We start from the raw sequence: 17,468 nt of genomic DNA, 5'->3' as shown, positions 1-17,468 counted from the left end.
AGAAAAAAAGGTTCTGGGTACCCAAGAAAATTTTGGGTAACCCCAGCTTCCCTATGGTTATCCTAAATAAGGAATGCTGTCATTCCAAACCAATTAATCCATTCATTTCAGCTCTGGCTTGAGGCAAATATAGAAATGGAATTTTTCAAAATAATTTAAATCTATTTGTTAAATGATGTCCCAGAAATAATCAGGTAGAAAAGTGGAAGGGATTTGGAACTGGATGGTCTTTAAAGTCTCTTCCAACCCAAACCATTCCATGAGAATTCTGTGATAACCAGGAAGAAAAACAAATGTATGGATCATTCTAAGTTCATACAGATTTTCCCTTGGCTTTCAGTTTAGGTTCATTTGTTAGTGGATTTCTTCCATTCAGTTCTGGCTCACCAAACTCTAAAACAACAAATGAAGATCCAAGTCAAGTTTGGATCTGGTTGACTCCACAAGTGGAGTTACATCCAAAATGGATTTGAGCAAAATCTGTACCCTCCTGGTTAGTTCTTTGTGATAAACCCAGGAATAACCAGAATATATTTATTTAATCCTGTTCTTGCAGCTGAACACAGCAATGCATGAACCAACAGCAGTAACAATGATAAAAATTAAGTGATTAAGAGCTGCCAACCATTTTTACATTAATTCAGAGCTCCTCAATCACAGAATTCCAGGGTGGTTTGGGTTGGAAGGGACCTCAAAACCCACCCAGTGCCAGCCCTGCCATGGCAGGGACACCTTCCCCTGTCCCAGGCTGCTCCAAGCCCCAGTGTCCAACCTGGCCTTGGGCACTGCCAGGGATCCAGGGGCAGCCCCAGCTGCTCTGGCAATTCCATCCCAGCCCCTGCCCACCCTGCCAGGGAACAATTCCTCATTCCCAAATCCCATCCAGCCCTGCCCTCTGTCAATTTTAAACCATTCCCTGTGACCTTACAAAAGTTTCCTGTCCTGTAACAGGATTTCTTTTGGTTGATCCAAATGATAAATTTACAGGGTATCCACCTCCCACTGAATTATTTTGGAAGATTTCAGCAAAATCAGTGAAACAGTTTGAGCATCAGAGCAAAAGCTGGAATTTTTGGCACAGAGCCCTCTCATTGTCAGAAGCCTTCTGCATCTGTCCACTTAGAAAATCCACCCCAAATTTGGGCAATTTGAGACTGACAATTTTAGCTTCATTTGGGAATGGTAATTCCTTCAGAAAATCAAAACTCAAGGGGCTTCTCAGTGGAATATTGGTGCCCACAGCCTGGAGATGGGAAGGGAATTCACCTGTCCCTACATCTGGGCCGACAGTGATGACCTCTCCCACATGGGGATATTTCTCTTCGTGAAAGAGTTGTTTTATTCCTCCTGCTTTCTGGGTTTAGGGTTTTTTTAATGTATGTGAGTTTTTATTTTGGGTTTTTTTTTTTGTGTTTGTTTTTTGTTTTTTGTTTCTTTGGTTTGTGTTTGTGTTTTTGTTCTCTTGCTTTTTTGTGTTTTGGTTGTTTTGTTGTTGTTGTTGTTGTTTGGGTTTTTTTATTTTTAGAGAGTTTCTTTGGTGTGTTTTTTTGTTTGTTGGTTTTGTGGTTTTGGGGTGGGATTTATGTCCCTTCCAACCCAAACCACTCTGGGATTGTTTCTGTAGAGGAGCCCCCCTGGGGGTGCTGAGCTCTCTGCACAGCAGGATTGGGACACAGGTTCCTTGTGCTCCCTGGTTTGTTTGTGGGATCTCTGTTGCCAGGCACAGGGGCAGCTCCTGCCTGCTCCAACCGGAGCTTTTCCTGGACACCAGGCTCCAGTTCCTAGAAATGAGTAACCAAAGTATCTTGGAAGAAGTTTCCCAAGAAAAACAGCTGATTGTGAAAGTGATGGCAAAACAAATCTTCACACTCAGAAGCAGCTGTGCTGTCCAGGCTTTTTTTTTTTTTTTTTTCCCTCTTTTGAGTGCCCCTTGGATGGGGTAAAAAAATAAAACAAACAAAAATAAGCCTCTTTATCTGCCCCACACTAATTAATGACAGTAATTACCTCCCTCAACTACTCAGCTACCTGCATCCTGCCAGTAATATTTAGTGATCCCAGTTAAATACCCCTTCTTTCTACAATGACCACTTTCCCTCTCCTTCCTGAAATGTGGGACAACTTTAATATCTATTTTTTTTTTTGTCCCCTAGTGGGTTTTGCCAAGTTTTCCATAAGTGCTGCAGAGGAAGGGATGTGGATGGGTTCGGGTACTGAAGGCTGAGGAGGAAGAGGACAGAACCATCCTCCAGGAACTGACAGGGTTATGTTTATTTTAACGATGTGAATCTGAATAAAATCTAATTTAGTGAATAATCTGTGAAGAATGAAGTGAAAATAACGACTTAGGAAAGCAATAACATTCACAACTCGACTGCTGCTTTACAGGTTTCCTTCAGGACTTGCAGTTCCGCCGACCGACAAGTCCCGGTTCCGCTGAAATCCCGGGAATCCCGTCTGAGGCCACACCTGGAGGACATGGCAGCATTTCCCTCAGCGCTCGGGCATTCCCACACTGATCGGTTCCGTGGTTTTCAAGGGTTTTCAAGGCGAAATTCCTCGCTGCGTATTTGCGAGGCGCTGCCCTCCTGAATGTCTCGCACAGGCTCGGGGAGCTCTGGGCACCGCGGCCCGGCGGAGTTTGGGAACTCGAAGCGATGAATCCCGCGTGGAATTAGAACGGAGACAAGTTCGCTCCTCGTTTATATCGGTGCTTGTGGCTGTGCAATACACTCAGAGGGATACATTTCAGGACAGCGAGGCCTTTCCCGGGCTTCCATTGTCACCGCCTCACAGTCGCGACAAGCGACATTCGAGGGCTGCGTAAGGCGGCGGCGGCCGCGCCTACAACTCCCATCAGCCCACGCGGCTCCCCGGCCCGCAGCGGGCGCTGCGGGCGCGCAAAGCACGCCGGGATCCGTAGTTCCCCGCTGCTGCGGGCGTTGCGTCACTCACCCCGCCCGCGCTTTGCTATGACAACGGGGGCAGTGGGCGGGGCCGCGCGGGAAGCGGCGTCAGCGGCTGGGAAGTGACGGCGGCGAGGACCCGGATGTGGCGGGGGCGGGGTTGAGGCGCACTCCGCCCCGGATCACGTGAGGCGGCGGTCACGTGACGCAGCGATGGGGACGGCGCTGGACGTGCGGGTGAAGCGCGCCGGGAAGGTCTATCGCGATGGGGTGCGTGTGTCTTCTGCCCTGGGCAGTGCCCAGCCCTGAGCAGAGCCCAGAGGGGCTCTGGGGGCTCCTCCCTGGGGACATTCCAAGCCCACCTGGAGCGTTCCTGGGTCACCTGCTCCAGGTGACCCTGCCTTGGCAGAGCTCCCAGATCATCTTGGGGACATTCCAAGCCCACCTGGAGCGTTCCTGGGTCACCTGCTCCCAGATCATCCCCAGAGGCCCCTTCCCAGCCCAGCTATTCCGGCATTCCCTGAGCCTGTCGCGGGTACCCGGGGTCTGTCGGGAACACTGCGGGGTCCCCGCTGGGCTCGGGGCCGTGTCCTGGCCCGGCATTCCCGCTGGGAGCGGCCCGGGGCCGGCCCTGGCAGCGGGGATCGCTCGGCAGCGGAGTCGCTCGCCCTCTCCTGTCGCTGCTGCCGCGGTGTCGGCGTCTTTGCCTGTGTCCCTGTCCGTGTGTCCCGGAGCTTTCCCTGTGTCCCTGTCCGTGTGTCCCGGAGCTTTCCCTGTGTCCCTGTCCGTGTGTCCCGGAGCTTTCCCTGTGTCCCTGTCCGTGTGTCCCGGAGCTTTCCCCGTGTCCCTGTCCGTGTGTCCCGGAGCTTTCCCCGTGTCGCTGACCCTGTGTCCCGGAGCTTTTCCTGCCCGCGTGTCCAGGAGCTTTCCCCCTATCCCAAAGCTTTCCCCGTGTCCCTGTCCGTGTGTCCCGGAGCTTTCCCCGTGTCGCTGTCCGCGTGTCCCGGAGCTTTCCCCGTGTCGCTGTCCGCGTGTCCCGGAGCTTTCCCCGTGTCCCTGTCCGTGTGTCCCTTTCCCTCTGCCCTTCCCCGGAGCTTTTCCCCCGCTCCCAGCTCTTCCCCCATCCCTGCCCGGAGCTGTCCCGCTCCCGGTTTCCCGGTGAGCTCCCAGCAGGTGCTCAGCTCCGGGATTTTGGGCGTTTCCTTTGGGATTGAGCCGTGCTTTTTTTCCTTCCCCATTTCCTGGGTACCGCGGGCAGACCCTGACCCAGCTCTGCACAGGCTGATGTGGCTTGAAAGGAAAAGAATACTTTTAATTTTTATCACTGTTTAACTAGAAATCCTCAATTGCTCAGCAGCAATGTTCAGGTCTGTCTTTTATTCTTGCACTTGTATAATAAAAAATCCTTTCCATCCACCAGAATTCCATTTATTGAATGATTTTAATCCTGGAAAACTGGATTTGAAAGGAAGGGCGTGCAGCATCTGTCCTACAATTGTCAGATTATCTAGAGAATGGCTTTGGCAAAGCTGAATTATTCCCTTTAGGAATGGCTCCAGAGGGGTAAACACTGTCTGTGTCTCACTTTCACATCACTTTGTGCATTATAAAATTATAAATTATTAGGATTTTGGTTAATTATCTATTTCAGTTTCTCCTTGCTGTGTCTATTTTCAATTTGACTGAGCTTGGCTTGCTTTATATCACTTTTAAATGAATTTTTTATTGGTATGGAAAGGAATATTCCCTGTGTTTTAAGCTGAAATTAGGATCTGGTCAATCAGTCTGTCAGTTTTATTTTTACCTTCCACTTTAACTCCATGTGTAAGGGTTTGTAATTTTAGTTAATTTACTGGGCCTGGAATCTGTAAGTCTGGGATGAAAATGATGGAAGAGCTCTACACTGGAGATACAGCATGGATTTTTAGTAGGAATCTCCTAGGAAGAGAAAGGAGCTGCAAACCTCAAATTAGGCATGGAGGGGACCTTAAAATCATCCAGTGCAGGGACACCTTCCACTGTGCCAGGCTGCTCCAGCCCCAGTGTCCAACCTGGCCTTGGGCACTGCCAGGGATCCAGGGGCAGCCACAGCTTCACCTGTGCCAGGGCCTGCCCACCCTCACAGGGAGAAAATTTTTCCTCATTCTCTGATCTAAACCTGTAATTTTTCATTTGGAGTTCATTCCCTGTGTGCTGTCCCTGCATCCCCTGGAAATTGTCTCTCTCCAGGTTTCCTGGGGTTCCTGCAGGCCCTGCAAGGCCACCCTGAGCTCAGCCCAAAGCTTCTCCTGTGCAGCTGAACAATCCCAGCTGTGCCAGCCTTTCCTGCCAGCAGAGCTGCTCCATCCCTCTGCTCATCCTGGAGCCTCCTCTGGGCTCTCTGCAGCAGCTCCAGCTCCTCCCTGTGCTGGGACAGGGCTGGGGCAGCTCTCAGGTGGGCTCTCACCTGAGCACAGGGGCAGAATTTTGAGCTGTTTTTTGCACTTCTGAAGGAATATTGAAAGAAAAATTGATATTTAACTTCCAGTCATCCTTGCCTTTCCTGCTCCCAGGCCGTGCCCCCTTCCCATGTGCAGGCAGCAGCTCTGGAATGGGTTGTTGCTGTGTGACAGGAAACATCTCCTTTGTTAAAGCAGTTCACGTGTTCAGGGTTGTCCTTACTTCTCAGAGTTGAGCTGGACTCATTTTTTAAAGCAATAACCTAATTGCTTGTGCTAATTAAGGCCCCTTAGCAGAGCAGTGCAGAATTTAGGTCAGCTTTTCTTTGCTGTCCCTTTGTGCTCCTGTTCCAGCATTTCCCACTTGCTGCACTTCCTCTTCCCAGGCTCTCAGGATGTCACCCTTGCTTGGATGTGGATGTTTTCCTGCTACCTCTACCCCCCCCGACCCATTTTTGCCATCCTGCACCACCAGGAAAGACAAAAACCTGCCAGAATTCCCATTCTGCTGGAGATATCCTTGTTTGCAGAGTGAGCAGTTGGGATTGTCTGGGGGGAGCTGTTCCTTGGGGCCAGCTTACCTGGGCAAGGAGCAGGAGAGGAGCTTTATTCCCAGGGAACTCTCCAGTTCTCAGTGACCTGCTGCCCCTTCCAGCTGGGAATATTTCAGGATTGAAGCAGATTCTGCAGTGTGGGAGAAGGGGAGGATATACCATGGAGTGTGGGAAGGGAGTTTTGTGCTGCTCTCCTGCAGTTCACCAGGTTTTGGGTGTTACTAAGTCTGAGGATGCAGCATTTTTGTGCAAAGGATATTTTGTGGACAGCACATCCTTCATGGGATGAGTGACAACATCCCTGGAGTCACACAACTCCTGCCTTTCATTCAGATTCACTTCAAAACTGTTTTTGTGTTCATTTTTTTTGTATTTTAAATCTCTTCTGCTCCACTCTCAAGGTGAATCTCACCTTCAGCTTGGCCATCCCTTTTCCAGTTGTGCCTTTTCTTCCCTCTCCTGTGGCTGACCATCCCAATTTTCATACAGCAGTTCCTTCTGGCAGTTTATTCCAACACAAACAGAACTTGGCTGTTACCAGCTGACCCAAAAGAAAGGTTTTTCATCTTCCTGGACAGAAAAATCTTGAAATCGTGGGAAGAAGTTGAAGCTCAGGTTAATACTTCAGCCAAGAGGATGATGATGATATTTCTAAGGAAAAACCAAAAATGCAGAGCTCTCATCCTGAGCTTGGGATTCTGATCCTGAGCCCTGGGATTCTGGAAATCCAGGAATTCTGGTAGAGTTGAGATGCTGTTGTTTCTCTCTCTCATCCTAAATCCCTTCATCAGTGTTTGTCTGTCCTGACAAGGTTACACCATTCTTTGGGAGCAGGATTTTTTTGGAGTTTGGAGATCAGTTCCAGGCTGTTTATGGAAAAATGGATTTAAACAAATGTTTTCCTCTTTCTTAGGAAATCCTTTCTGGAGTGGTGGTCATAACCAGTAAGGACACAGTGCAGCACCAGGGGATCTCCTTAACCATGGAGGGCTCAGTGAATCTGCAGCTCAGTGCCAAAAATGTGGGTGTGTTTGAGGCCTTCTGCAACACTGCCAAGGTAAGGCCTGCCCAGGTGAATGTTTTTAGCACAAAAAACTTTATTTTTCTGAAATGAAACCTTTCCTTCAGGGCTCTCAGGTGGTCAGAGCTGCTCATGGTGTGGAAGGGATGGGAAGCAGGGAAATGCTCAGCTTTATCTGGAGATCTCAGAATCCCAGGATGGGTCAGGCTGGAAGGGAGCACAGGGGGTCACTGGTGCCACCTCCCTGCTCCAGCAGGGCCATCCCAGAGCACAGGGCTTTGTCCAGAAAACTCTGGAATATCCCCAGGGATGGATATATGAGGACATTTTAGGGAAGTAACTTGCACTGGTGGGAGAATTTTCTTTCAGGCTGAAATGCACTGCCATAAATAGTTAAAAAAATTACTGGATGATGCACTGACAATCTGTGATCTAAAGAAAAAGAATTATTGTGTGACGTTATTTAATTTTTGTTGAAGTGACTGGGTTTAACTGGACTGTTGTGCCAGATCAGTCACTGCCATGGAGGGGTTCCTGGGCACGACACAAGACTTGCCAGATTGCTCTGGAGAGAATGGGACCTGTGGAGCCCCTGGAAGGGCTCTGTGCTGCTCCCCAGGGAAGGGCTGGGCTGGTGGGGCAGGGCTGGCTCTGCCTGGAGGCAGCTCTGTTTGGAAAGGGTTTGGTTAAGTGAGGATGGCCTTGAATCAGGGAATCACAGAAAGTTCCAGGTGGAAGGGACATTAAAGGCCATCCAGTGCCACCCCTGCCATGGCAGGGACACCTTCCACTGTGCCAGGCTGCTCCAGCCCCAGTGTCCAACCTGGCCTTGGGCACTGCCAGGGAGCCCGGGGCAGCCATAGCTGCTCTGGCAATGCCATCCCAACCCTGCCCACCCTGCCAGGGAACAATTCCTCATTGCCAAGATCTCATCCAGCCCTGCCCTCTGGCACTGGGAGCCATTCCCTGTGTCCTGTCCCTCCATGCCTTGTCCCCACTCCCTCTGAGCTCTCCTGGAGCCCCTTTGGGCCCTGGCAGGGGCTCTGAGCTCTCCCTGGAGTTTTCCCTTCTCCAGGTGAGCACCCCCAGCTCTCCCAGCCTGGCTCCAGCCCTGGGATCAGTTTAGTGGCCTCCTCTGCACTCACCAACAGCTCCACTTCCTTCTTGTATTGGAAGCCTAAGAGTTGGGGACAAGAATGGCAAAACTGCAGAGAGAAAAGAAATGTCATGTCCAAGCCACCTGCCCAGTCAAACCACAGTTAACCCTCATTGTAGTGAGAGACTTCCCCTAAATAAGAATAAACTTCAGAGGCCAGGAGGGATGGCTCAGTGGCCTTGGTCATTCCTGCTGCTGTTAAGGGTCATAATTTAGGAAATAAAGCTCCACTTCCCAAAGCTGGTGAGCTCCCTGAATATCTTTGGTCATTAATGTGATGCACCCTTAAAATAGAAATTGTTTTCTTGAGCAAAATATTACTGTTTCTTTCTATTGTAAAAAAATATCCCAGCAGTTTGTGTCCCTGGGATTCTGGAAATCCGGGAATTCTGCTGGAGTTTAGATGTTGTTGGTTCTCTGTCTCAGCCTAAACCTCTTTGACATTTATCCTTGCAGCCTATCCAGATTATCAACAGCACCATTGAAATGCTGAAACCAGGGAAGCTCCCCAGTGGCAAGACAGAAATTCCCTTTGAATTCCCACTGCAAATGAAGGGCAACAAAGTTCTCTATGAGACATACCATGGAGTCTTTGTCAACATCCAGGTGAGGAAATCCTGTCTGGAGGGAAAATGGGAATTTTCATCTGCACAGTGTCTTCTGAAGCAGCTCTTAATCCATGGAAATTGAGGAAGAAGTTTGGTGGTGTTTTCTTTTCACACTGACTGAGCCTTCCACCCTTTATGCAGTGAATTTTTTAAGGACTGATGGCACAAACAAGATGTTTGACCTGAAATACCTCAGCAGAGCATCTGTAACCTAAATTTGATCCATCCTGATGTGGTAGGAAACTTCTTTCCATTCCCTTCCTGAAAAAAAAAAAAAACCAGCATCACAGTATGGTTGTATTCCAGATAAATGTGTAATTTCCCATGGTGTTGAGAACAACACAAATCAGGAATTGTTTGCTTTGCTGGGATGAGGAGCAGTAACATTCCCTGCCCAGATCTGCATGGAATACCTGCTTGGACACAGTCTTGTGGAAATAGAGTTCTGAAATTTGATCTTTTTTTGGTTAAAACTTGCCTTATCATAGGTGGTTGGTTTGTTTGGGTGGTTTTTGGTGTATTTTTTAGGTGGAAAGTCTTTCTTCAGCCATCTCTTGAAGATAAATTCCGTGTTAGACAATGAAGTTTGATGCCACTGAAATGAAAAAAACAACCTAATAAACCAAATCACCCCCCAGCAACCTATCAGAAGTAACTAAAGGAAAAAAAAATCTCTTGTTTTTTGTCTGTGTTTGGATGTTTTTTAAATCCTTTCCTTTTATTTGCTCAGTTTTGGCTTCTTCCCTCATGCAACAGCTGTTGTTTGTGGTAGGGATGTCAAAAATGGTGCAGCACTGGTTGAGTTGCTTCCCATATCCCAAATAACTTGCTGTGATCAATCAGTCAGTTTGAGCTGCACTTTAATGAGGAATATTTATTTTGTCATTCCTTCTCTCCTCTGTGGAGCTTTTCTTGGATAAAATATCATTTAAATTTAATAATTTAAATTTCAGCCAAACTTTGAGAGTCCTGCTCTCCTGAGGAGGGAATTGTGACACTGAGGTGCTGGTTAAGAGACACTTCCTAAACGTCTGGGCAGTTTAATTGAGCCTCTCTTTCTTGATTTAGGGATTAATTGTGGGTTCAGGTCTCAGTTTAACCTTTAATCAGACACTGCTGGGGGGCTGTGGCCATGAACCAGAAGTCAGGAACCCAAATCCTGGTCTGAGGGAGGAATTAAAAATCAAACAAAACAAAAAACCCCCATCCCAGCAAGTTCCCTGTCCTGTAGGGACAAGGAGAGGCTTTGTTGGAGATGAAGTGTAGGATTTCTGGGATAACCAAATTCTTAATATTTTTCATCCAATGGTTTATGGCTCCCATTTTAAGGGAGCAAATTGGAAGCAAATTCACCTCATTGCCTGATTTTAGTGCTGCTTTGAGCTCAGCTGGGTGGCTGAAGCTCCCCATGAAATATCCCAACAACTGTGAATTCAATCCCACAATGAAACCAAAATTAAAGGGGCTGAAAACAAAAATACAAAATACAAAAATACATCACACTGATAATCCCTTAACCAAAACAGGGTGAAAAATCACCCTTAACTGGATAAAACAGCAACAGCTCTCTGCACAGAGGCAGAAGGGAGGTGAAAATTTGGGAAGGAGGGAGGAAATCTGAATTAAAGCTTTTCTTTTTTTCCCCTTTTTTCCCTTTTTTCATCCCCTTCCCCCAGTACACCCTGCGCTGTGACATGAGACGTTCCCTGCTGGCAAAGGACCTGACCAAGACTTGTGAGTTCATTGTCCACTCCCTGGTGAGTGTGCTTTCTGTTCATTTTGCAATTAATTAATTTTTTTTATTGGTTTTTTCTCCCCACTTCATTGTCCACTCCCTGGTGAGTGTGCTTTCTGTTCATTTTATTAATGAACAGAAATTAATTAATTAATTTTTTTATTGTTTTTTTCTCCCCACTTTAAGGGAAAAAAATAAACCCAAATAAACCCATGGAAATTGTGATAGTGACATGAGGGATTACAGAAGTGTAGATTCAGAATATCCTGTGTTGGAAGAGACCCCAAAAATCATCAAACCCAACTCCTGGCCCTGCACAGGACACCCCAAAATCCCATCCTGTGCCTGAAACCTTTGTCCAAAATGTAGGAGTAAAGGAAATCTGCCCTGAAACAAAACCACCCCAAAGAGCTGTTGCTTGTCATTAGAAAAACCCATCCCTCTCTTAAAGAACAAAGAGGAGTTGGATTTTCAGATATTTTTACAGTGCCCTGAGTTTATTCTCTTGTTCATCCTTGGAGTTCTGAGACCATGGGGTGGTCACATAAATGTGGTGTCATTTTTCCAAACACTGTTTTGAATTATCCTAGCAGTTCTCAGCCAAAGCTTCCAGGCTCCCCCAGTCCTGGAAATGGGAGTTGGGTGGTGAAAAATCCCTGATTTCTGTTCTTCAGGAGTTCTGACTCCAAACTATCACAGCTGGGTCTGCATCCAGGTGCAAATCATGGAAAGATGGTGGGACAGGCCTTCAGGATGATCCAGTCCCATCCTCACTCCAAACCATGTCCCACATCCAGGCTCCTGAACACTCCCAGAGACTCCAGCACCTCCCTGAGCCACTCATTCCAATGCCTGACCAGCCCTGCAAGGGAAACAAGGGAAAACTTGGTTCTGATTTCTGATTCTTGTTTCTAATCCTAATCCTTGTGGCAGGAGGTTGGACTCCCAGAAAATGCTTTGCTGGTTCTTACAGAAGTTCCTGTGTTGGATTTGGGGTTGGTTAAATTGAGCTATGCTGTCCAGAGCAGCTGAGGACAGGCCAGAGCTGATGAAATGTCCCTTTTTCCATCTATAACTTGCTGGAACACCCTGCTTCTATCATTCCTTTGAACTCTAACAGGACAGTAAACATCAAAATCCTTTGTGTTACTCAGGACTTGTTCTGGAAATGTTATTTTAGTTCTAAAGTAACTTTTTAAAAGATGTAGTTTGGTGTTACCAACAAGTTTCCTGTTGGTAAGATTTCAATATTTTCTGCAATATCTGATGCTACATTTTATTGGTCCATTATTACATTTATAAGTGAGCCACACTTGTCAGAGGAGTGACAAATCACACATTCTGCAGTTTTCCTGGGTTTATTTCTTGTTCCCACTACAGCACTTCTGAGCTCACCAGTCAGTAAATCATGAATCTCTCAGTCAGGGTGAATTAATGAGGTTTTACTGAACATATAATTCTCACTGTCAGTGCTCAGTGTACCATTTCCCTTCAGCTTCTTCTGTGCCAGAATTTGTCATTTTGGGAAAATGCAGCCAGTCTTTTGCTAATCTCTTCCATCTTGCAGCTGGGCAGCAGCAGCTATTTTGAATTCTTGAGCAGTGAGGGCAGATCTTCAGTCAGAGTTCCAGATCAGCCCCTTGCTGGTGGAGAACAAGAATTTATAAAGCAGATTTGAAGCAATGGACATAAGTTCATTTAGAATCTCCACTCCCCAAATTTCATAATGAAAGGAAACATTCCAAGGGACAGGTACAATGAATTTATTTGTACATACAGAAATGTGAAATGGAGCTTTTTTTCTTCTCTGCTTCAGATGGGGAGGGTATTCCTGCTTTTCCAGGTGGTTTAGGGCAGCCAGCTGTTGTGGTTTTTTAATATTCTCTCTCTGTTTTGGGGATCAGATTTCAGTTTTAACCATTCCACTCCCTGCAGTCACAGAAGGGGAAGCTGCTGCCAAGCCCTGTGGACTTCACCATTACTCCTGAAACTCTGCAAAATGTTAAAGAGGTAAGAGGATTTTCTTCTTATTTTATTTTAAATGTAAAGTTTGTGTGTTTCTGAGTGAGACCAGAGGAGTGATTAAGTTCTGCCTTTTAGATTATCAGGCAGATTATCTTGCTTTGTTTTTCCATTTTCTTTTTCACTTTTACGCCTCATCTCTTGCACTGTGGTGACCAATTGAAGCTGGACTTTTGCTCAGGAGCAGTTAAATATTTTTATTTCTTTTCTGAGTGAAAAATGGCAGTGAAGCAAAGGAAAACATTCTATACATGGACAGCCAAGAGCCTTTAAAAAGGTGTTTGGAGCCTTGCTTATGCCTTTTTTTACAGCCCTCTGGGGCTTTGGGAAGTCTCAAGGAGGGCAAGCTTAGATGGGATATTGGGAAATAGGGATTGTTCCTATGAGGGTGGGCAGAGGCTGGGATGGAATTGCCAGAGCAGCTGGGGCTGCCCCTGGATCCCTGGCAGTGCCCAAGGTTGGACACTTGGGCTGGAGCAGCCTGGCACAGTGGAAGGTGTCCCCACCTCCTTCACCACACGGTTCCAGCTCCTGGATGAATTCTAACAGCCAAGTTCTGTCAGTTCTTCCCAGGAAAAGCCCATCCATGGGTGGATGGAGGAGCAGGAAGGACACATGTCAAGAGAGAATATTGTAGGAGAAATTCTGATACAGAGAGACAGAAATGAATTTAAGCTACATGAGGAATTTCTGAACTCCTGAATTGTCAACTTTGGAACTTTTGGCTAATTTCCTACTTGTTTTAAGAGTTTTTTTCTCTTCTCCTTAGTCTGCTCTTTACCGTGGCATCTTTTTCTCCTCCTTCCAACCTTTTCAGAGAGCCTCCCTCCCCAAATTCGTGATCAGAGGGCACCTGAACTCCACCAACTGTGTGATCACGCAGCCGCTGACGGGGGAGCTGGTGGTGGAGAGCGCCGAGGCGGCCGTCAAGAGCATCGAGCTGCAGCTCGTGCGTGTGGAGACCTGTGGTGAGCCCCTGGGCAGGCACAGGCTGCAGGAATTGCCTCCATCCCTTCTGTCTTGGTTTGGAAAGCCAGGTGTCTGCTAAGGAAGGCAGGAGCCTCCCCTGAAATAGAAAATGTAAACCCCCTCCCTCTGAATTGTCATAATTTTGAAATTAAGGGGCTCTCAGGCAAAGATGTGGGAGTAGGAATAACTGTTCTTTATTAGGGAAAAAATAAAAATAAAATAAACAATGCAGTAAACCAAAACAACACAGACAGAGTCAGAACATGACCTGACACCCTGTGGGTCAGGGTGCTGGTAGCAATCCAATTGGAATGGTGGCTGCAGCCCTCCTGGAGTGGCAGGGGTGGGTCTGCTGGGGCAGGGATCCTGTAGAAAGGGGTAGGGTTCCTCTGAAGATCCAGAGGAAGAGGCAGCTGCTGTTCCTCTGGGAAATCCAGTGGAAAAGCTGTTCTTGCTGTCCCAAGATCTCAGATTGTATCCAGGTAGGAATGCTTGGCTCCTCCCCTGGGCGGAGCATCTCCCCATGGGATGATGGAATTTGATCAGCCCTGCAGGGACACTCCCTGGCCATGGACAGCAGAGATCTCCTGGAGGGAGGATTGGCTGTGGGAGAGATAAAGAAAAAACTGCCCCATGAACAGCAGAGAACTGCCCCAGCTCTGACAGGTGGCACATAGAGTACATCTTGCCTTGCAATCTGGGACACCTTCCCAGGGAAACAGGGACCAGCATGAAAGAAAGGCCAGAGCTCTGAGGCCTTGCAGGGTTTGCACTTTGGAGGAACAGCCCCAATATAATTTAAATTATCTCCATGATCCTTTACTCTGTGAAAACTTGCAGGGCATTTTTTTCCCCCTAATCCTGGTGGATCTCTGCTGATTCTTGGCTTCTTTTTTCTGCCTCTGTCAAGGTCGAGATTGAAGCTCTCAAACAGTGTTTTGTGTTCAGGCTCAGGTGTTTATAATTTCTTATCTATATCACAGACATAAAAGCCCTGAGTTCTGCAGTATTCTACTAAAAAGGTACAAAATGGCTAACTGTCTTTCTCTACAAGGCCTTCTTAGGCTAAACTATCCAATTACGAAATGACACTTAAATTATTTTTACTTTTAACCCAATAACTAATCACTTGAAGTCTGCAATGCAAACTTTTCTGTCCTATTACCACCCAAACCCATGGAGAAAGAAGGTGGAGAAGGAGCAGCCTCCACCCTAAACCCTCCATCCTCCTTTATATCTATTCCTGCATTCTAAACCCTTAAGCTCTGAGTTTCCCACCCTGTGATATCACACACTTCTATTCAAACTGCACACCCACAATCCCAGTTCTGTCATTCCATTTTGGAAGCTTCTCCAGGGCCTCAGGTCAATGCAGTGTTCTCTTGGGGGTCAGTGCCTGGCAGAACAGAAAGTCTGGAATTCTCAGCATCCAGGACTCCAGCATATCTGCATTGTGAATTTTGGCTGCTGCTTTCTCTCATCCCCTCCCATTTTCCTCCTCTCTCTCCATGCCCAGGGTGTGCTGAGGGCTATGCCAGGGATGCCACAGAGATCCAGAACATCCAGATCGCCGACGGCGACGTCTGCAGGGGCCTCCCCATCCCCATCCACATGGTGTTCCCCAGGCTCTTCACCTGCCCCACCCTGGAAACAACCAACTTCAAAGTGGGTGAGTGGGGAGGCATCTCCTGGGAGAGGAGTGGCCACGTTCATTCCCTTTCCATGGGCAGGTGAGGGGATAAATCCAGCAGAGCTGCAGGAGGAGCCCAGGACATCCCTGTGCTTCCCTGAGCCTGAGTCCTGCTGCATTTCAGACTGAGAAAACTCAGCCCAAACACTTCAACACAAACTGCTGTGCAGCCACTAAGCTACTCCTAACAAAATTCCATGATGAGGGACAAAATTCCTCCTCCAGGAGGAGCAGTGGAACACAGGTCATGTGATAAAACACTTGAGGAGTAGTGCAGGAATAAAATTCCTTCTTTTCCTCAGCAGTGAGATCCCCCCTTTCCATTTCGTCTCCTTTTTGTTTCCCACTCTCCTGCTGAAAGCCCTGCAAGCAGCAAGGTTGGTCACAGTGTGATTCTCTTACCTACAGCACGTGCTCCTTCCTGCTGATTGTTGTCAAAATCAAGTATTTTTATTACCAAAATCAGGATTTTCCTCACTTGTTGAAATTAGTACTGCAAGAATCCACTTGGCTGGTTTGTATTTCTTCCCTTGATCCTGCTGGAATCTGTTGGCACAGAATAGTGGTGCAGTGGTTTTCCCCAAAATAATTTTTTTTTTTTTTGCCATTTTAAGCTCTTCACTAGCAATTTACAATGAGAATTTGAATTTATTTTGATTTCTGCTTCCCCTCATTTATTAACTCTGCCTGGCTTTTTGTTCTATTTAGAATTGATTATTGCATCTGACACTGATTTTGGCTTTGAAGGACACAGTGTAGTATCTAAGAGCAGATTTTCCTCTGGAATTTTTGCTCCCCAGTGTGCAGGCCTATTGTCTTCCAGTATTTAATTTCCCAAGGCTGTGACATGCTGGAAACAGTCAATGGGTCTGTCCTGGAATTCTCCCATTCCATGCTTTAAGCACCATCTTGGTGGTGTCTTTCCCAAACCATTTTGTTCTTTGATATCTGAATCCTCTTTTCCAGAGGATTGTTTGCCATGGCTTATCAGTGATAAAGCAATCCAGAGGAATCCCATAAGATTACAACAAAGCAGGATTTTCTGGGAATGGTTCAAGGGCTGGGATGCCTGGGTGAGGTTCTGATGGAATGTTTCAGGAGCTCCTGCCTCATCCTGCTGCTAGGATTCAGCTTTCCGCTGGAATTGAAGCAGGATTGTTCCTAGGATTCAGCTTCCTGTGGAATTGAAGCAGGATTGTTCCTAGGATTCAGCTTCCCATGGAATTCTCTCTCTTTTTCCCTTCTCCCAGAGTTTGAAGTGAACATCGTGGTCCTCCTGCACGACGACCATCTCATCACAGAGAACTTCCCCCTGAAGCTGTGCAGGATGTGAACATCCACAGGAGAAGCAGAGAAGGATTTTCTGGGAATTCCTCAGAGGGAAAGTGGAACTTTATCCATGCTTGACTTCAGCTGGAGCCACCTCACTTCCTTCTTCCTGTGGACACTTCTTGTGCTTCCACTTCCCTGTTAGCCTGGCCAAGACTTGGCCTCTCTGCATTTCCCAATCCTGCTGCCTTCAACAACCACGTTTTTCCCAATTTTTCTCAGGCAAATCCTGAAGGAATCATTCTGTAGCTTTCTACAGCTTGTAGAAGTATTCAGCAAGTTCCTCTCTTGATTTAATTTTGTAATATTTGTTCCAAAGTCCTTTGAAGACCCCTTAAAACTCATAAATCCCATTGTAGCCATACTGGGAGGATATGGGAATTGTGACACAATGAGAAATAAGGTCTTTGAAGGTCTAAAAAATGGTGCTACAACTCTGGAAGGTGGTGCTGTGGGATCTGTCCCAAGGTGGATGGGAAATGAATTATTTCAAATCATACCAAGGAAATTTTGGTCAAACTGGGAACAGGAGTTGGTGTTGGAAGGAATAAATTAATGTGTTACTGTACAACTTAAAGGAAAAGTAATTCAGTAAGAAACAACCTTCCCAACACAAACGGGTTGTGGATTTTGATGTTGTTTTCATGGAACAGCCACAACTTGTGGGTTTTCCATTAAGTTTCCATGTGGAGTAGAGGCAGGCTCAGTCTATATTATGGAAATTGGAAGTGTAAAGATGAGCCTCTAAAAAGGCAAAATTAAGAAAACTAAGAAAAATCATTTTCTTTGGTTTGTCCAGCAGCATTGCCAAGCAGGAGAATGTAATTCCAGTTTGGGTCCTGGTGTTTTAGGAAGAAAAAGCTGAAATTTTCCTTTCAGTGTCTGGGAAGGGGGAGGAAAATGGTATTTACTGAAACTTAGCACTTTTCCCTGAGACCAGGGGGATTTGGGGAAGAGCTGCAGCCCCCAAACTTCTGGAAGCTGAAAAGGACTCCAGTGCTGGATTTTTTAGGCCTTAATCCTACAGCACAGAGTAGTTA

At 46.8% G+C, this 17,468-nt stretch overlaps 1 protein-coding gene across 2 annotated transcripts; it reads left to right on the top strand.

Annotated features, from left to right (window-relative positions):
• The first annotated feature begins 3,044 nt into the window (after nucleotides 1-3,044).
• VPS26C (VPS26 endosomal protein sorting factor C) lies at nucleotides 3,045-17,205 on the top strand. 2 transcript variants are annotated; one of them, XM_041400014.1, is made up of 8 exons: nucleotides 3,045-3,176; nucleotides 6,812-6,955; nucleotides 8,532-8,681; nucleotides 10,360-10,440; nucleotides 12,354-12,428; nucleotides 13,258-13,408; nucleotides 14,926-15,078; nucleotides 16,350-17,205. In XM_041400014.1, the coding sequence occupies exons 1-8, from the start codon at nucleotides 3,120-3,122 to the stop codon at nucleotides 16,430-16,432; spliced, it is 894 nt and encodes a 297-aa protein (XP_041255948.1). In that variant the 5' UTR covers nucleotides 3,045-3,119; the 3' UTR covers nucleotides 16,433-17,205. The 2 variants fall into 2 exon arrangements, with proteins under 2 accessions (XP_041255948.1, XP_041255949.1); XM_041400015.1 differs by lacking the exon at nucleotides 16,350-17,205 and having other exon boundaries at nucleotides 13,258-13,520; nucleotides 14,926-15,061.
• Nucleotides 17,206-17,468: the final 263 nt, after the last annotated feature.

The sequence above is a fragment of the Onychostruthus taczanowskii genome, unplaced genomic scaffold (genome assembly GCF_017590055.1).
Source record: "Onychostruthus taczanowskii isolate IOZ18803 unplaced genomic scaffold, ASM1759005v1 scaffold17, whole genome shotgun sequence".
In the NCBI taxonomy this organism is placed as follows: domain Eukaryota; kingdom Metazoa; phylum Chordata; class Aves; order Passeriformes; family Passeridae; genus Onychostruthus; species Onychostruthus taczanowskii.
The sequence above is the reverse complement of the archived record's forward strand: the minus strand, read 5'-3'. Positions and strand labels throughout refer to the sequence as shown.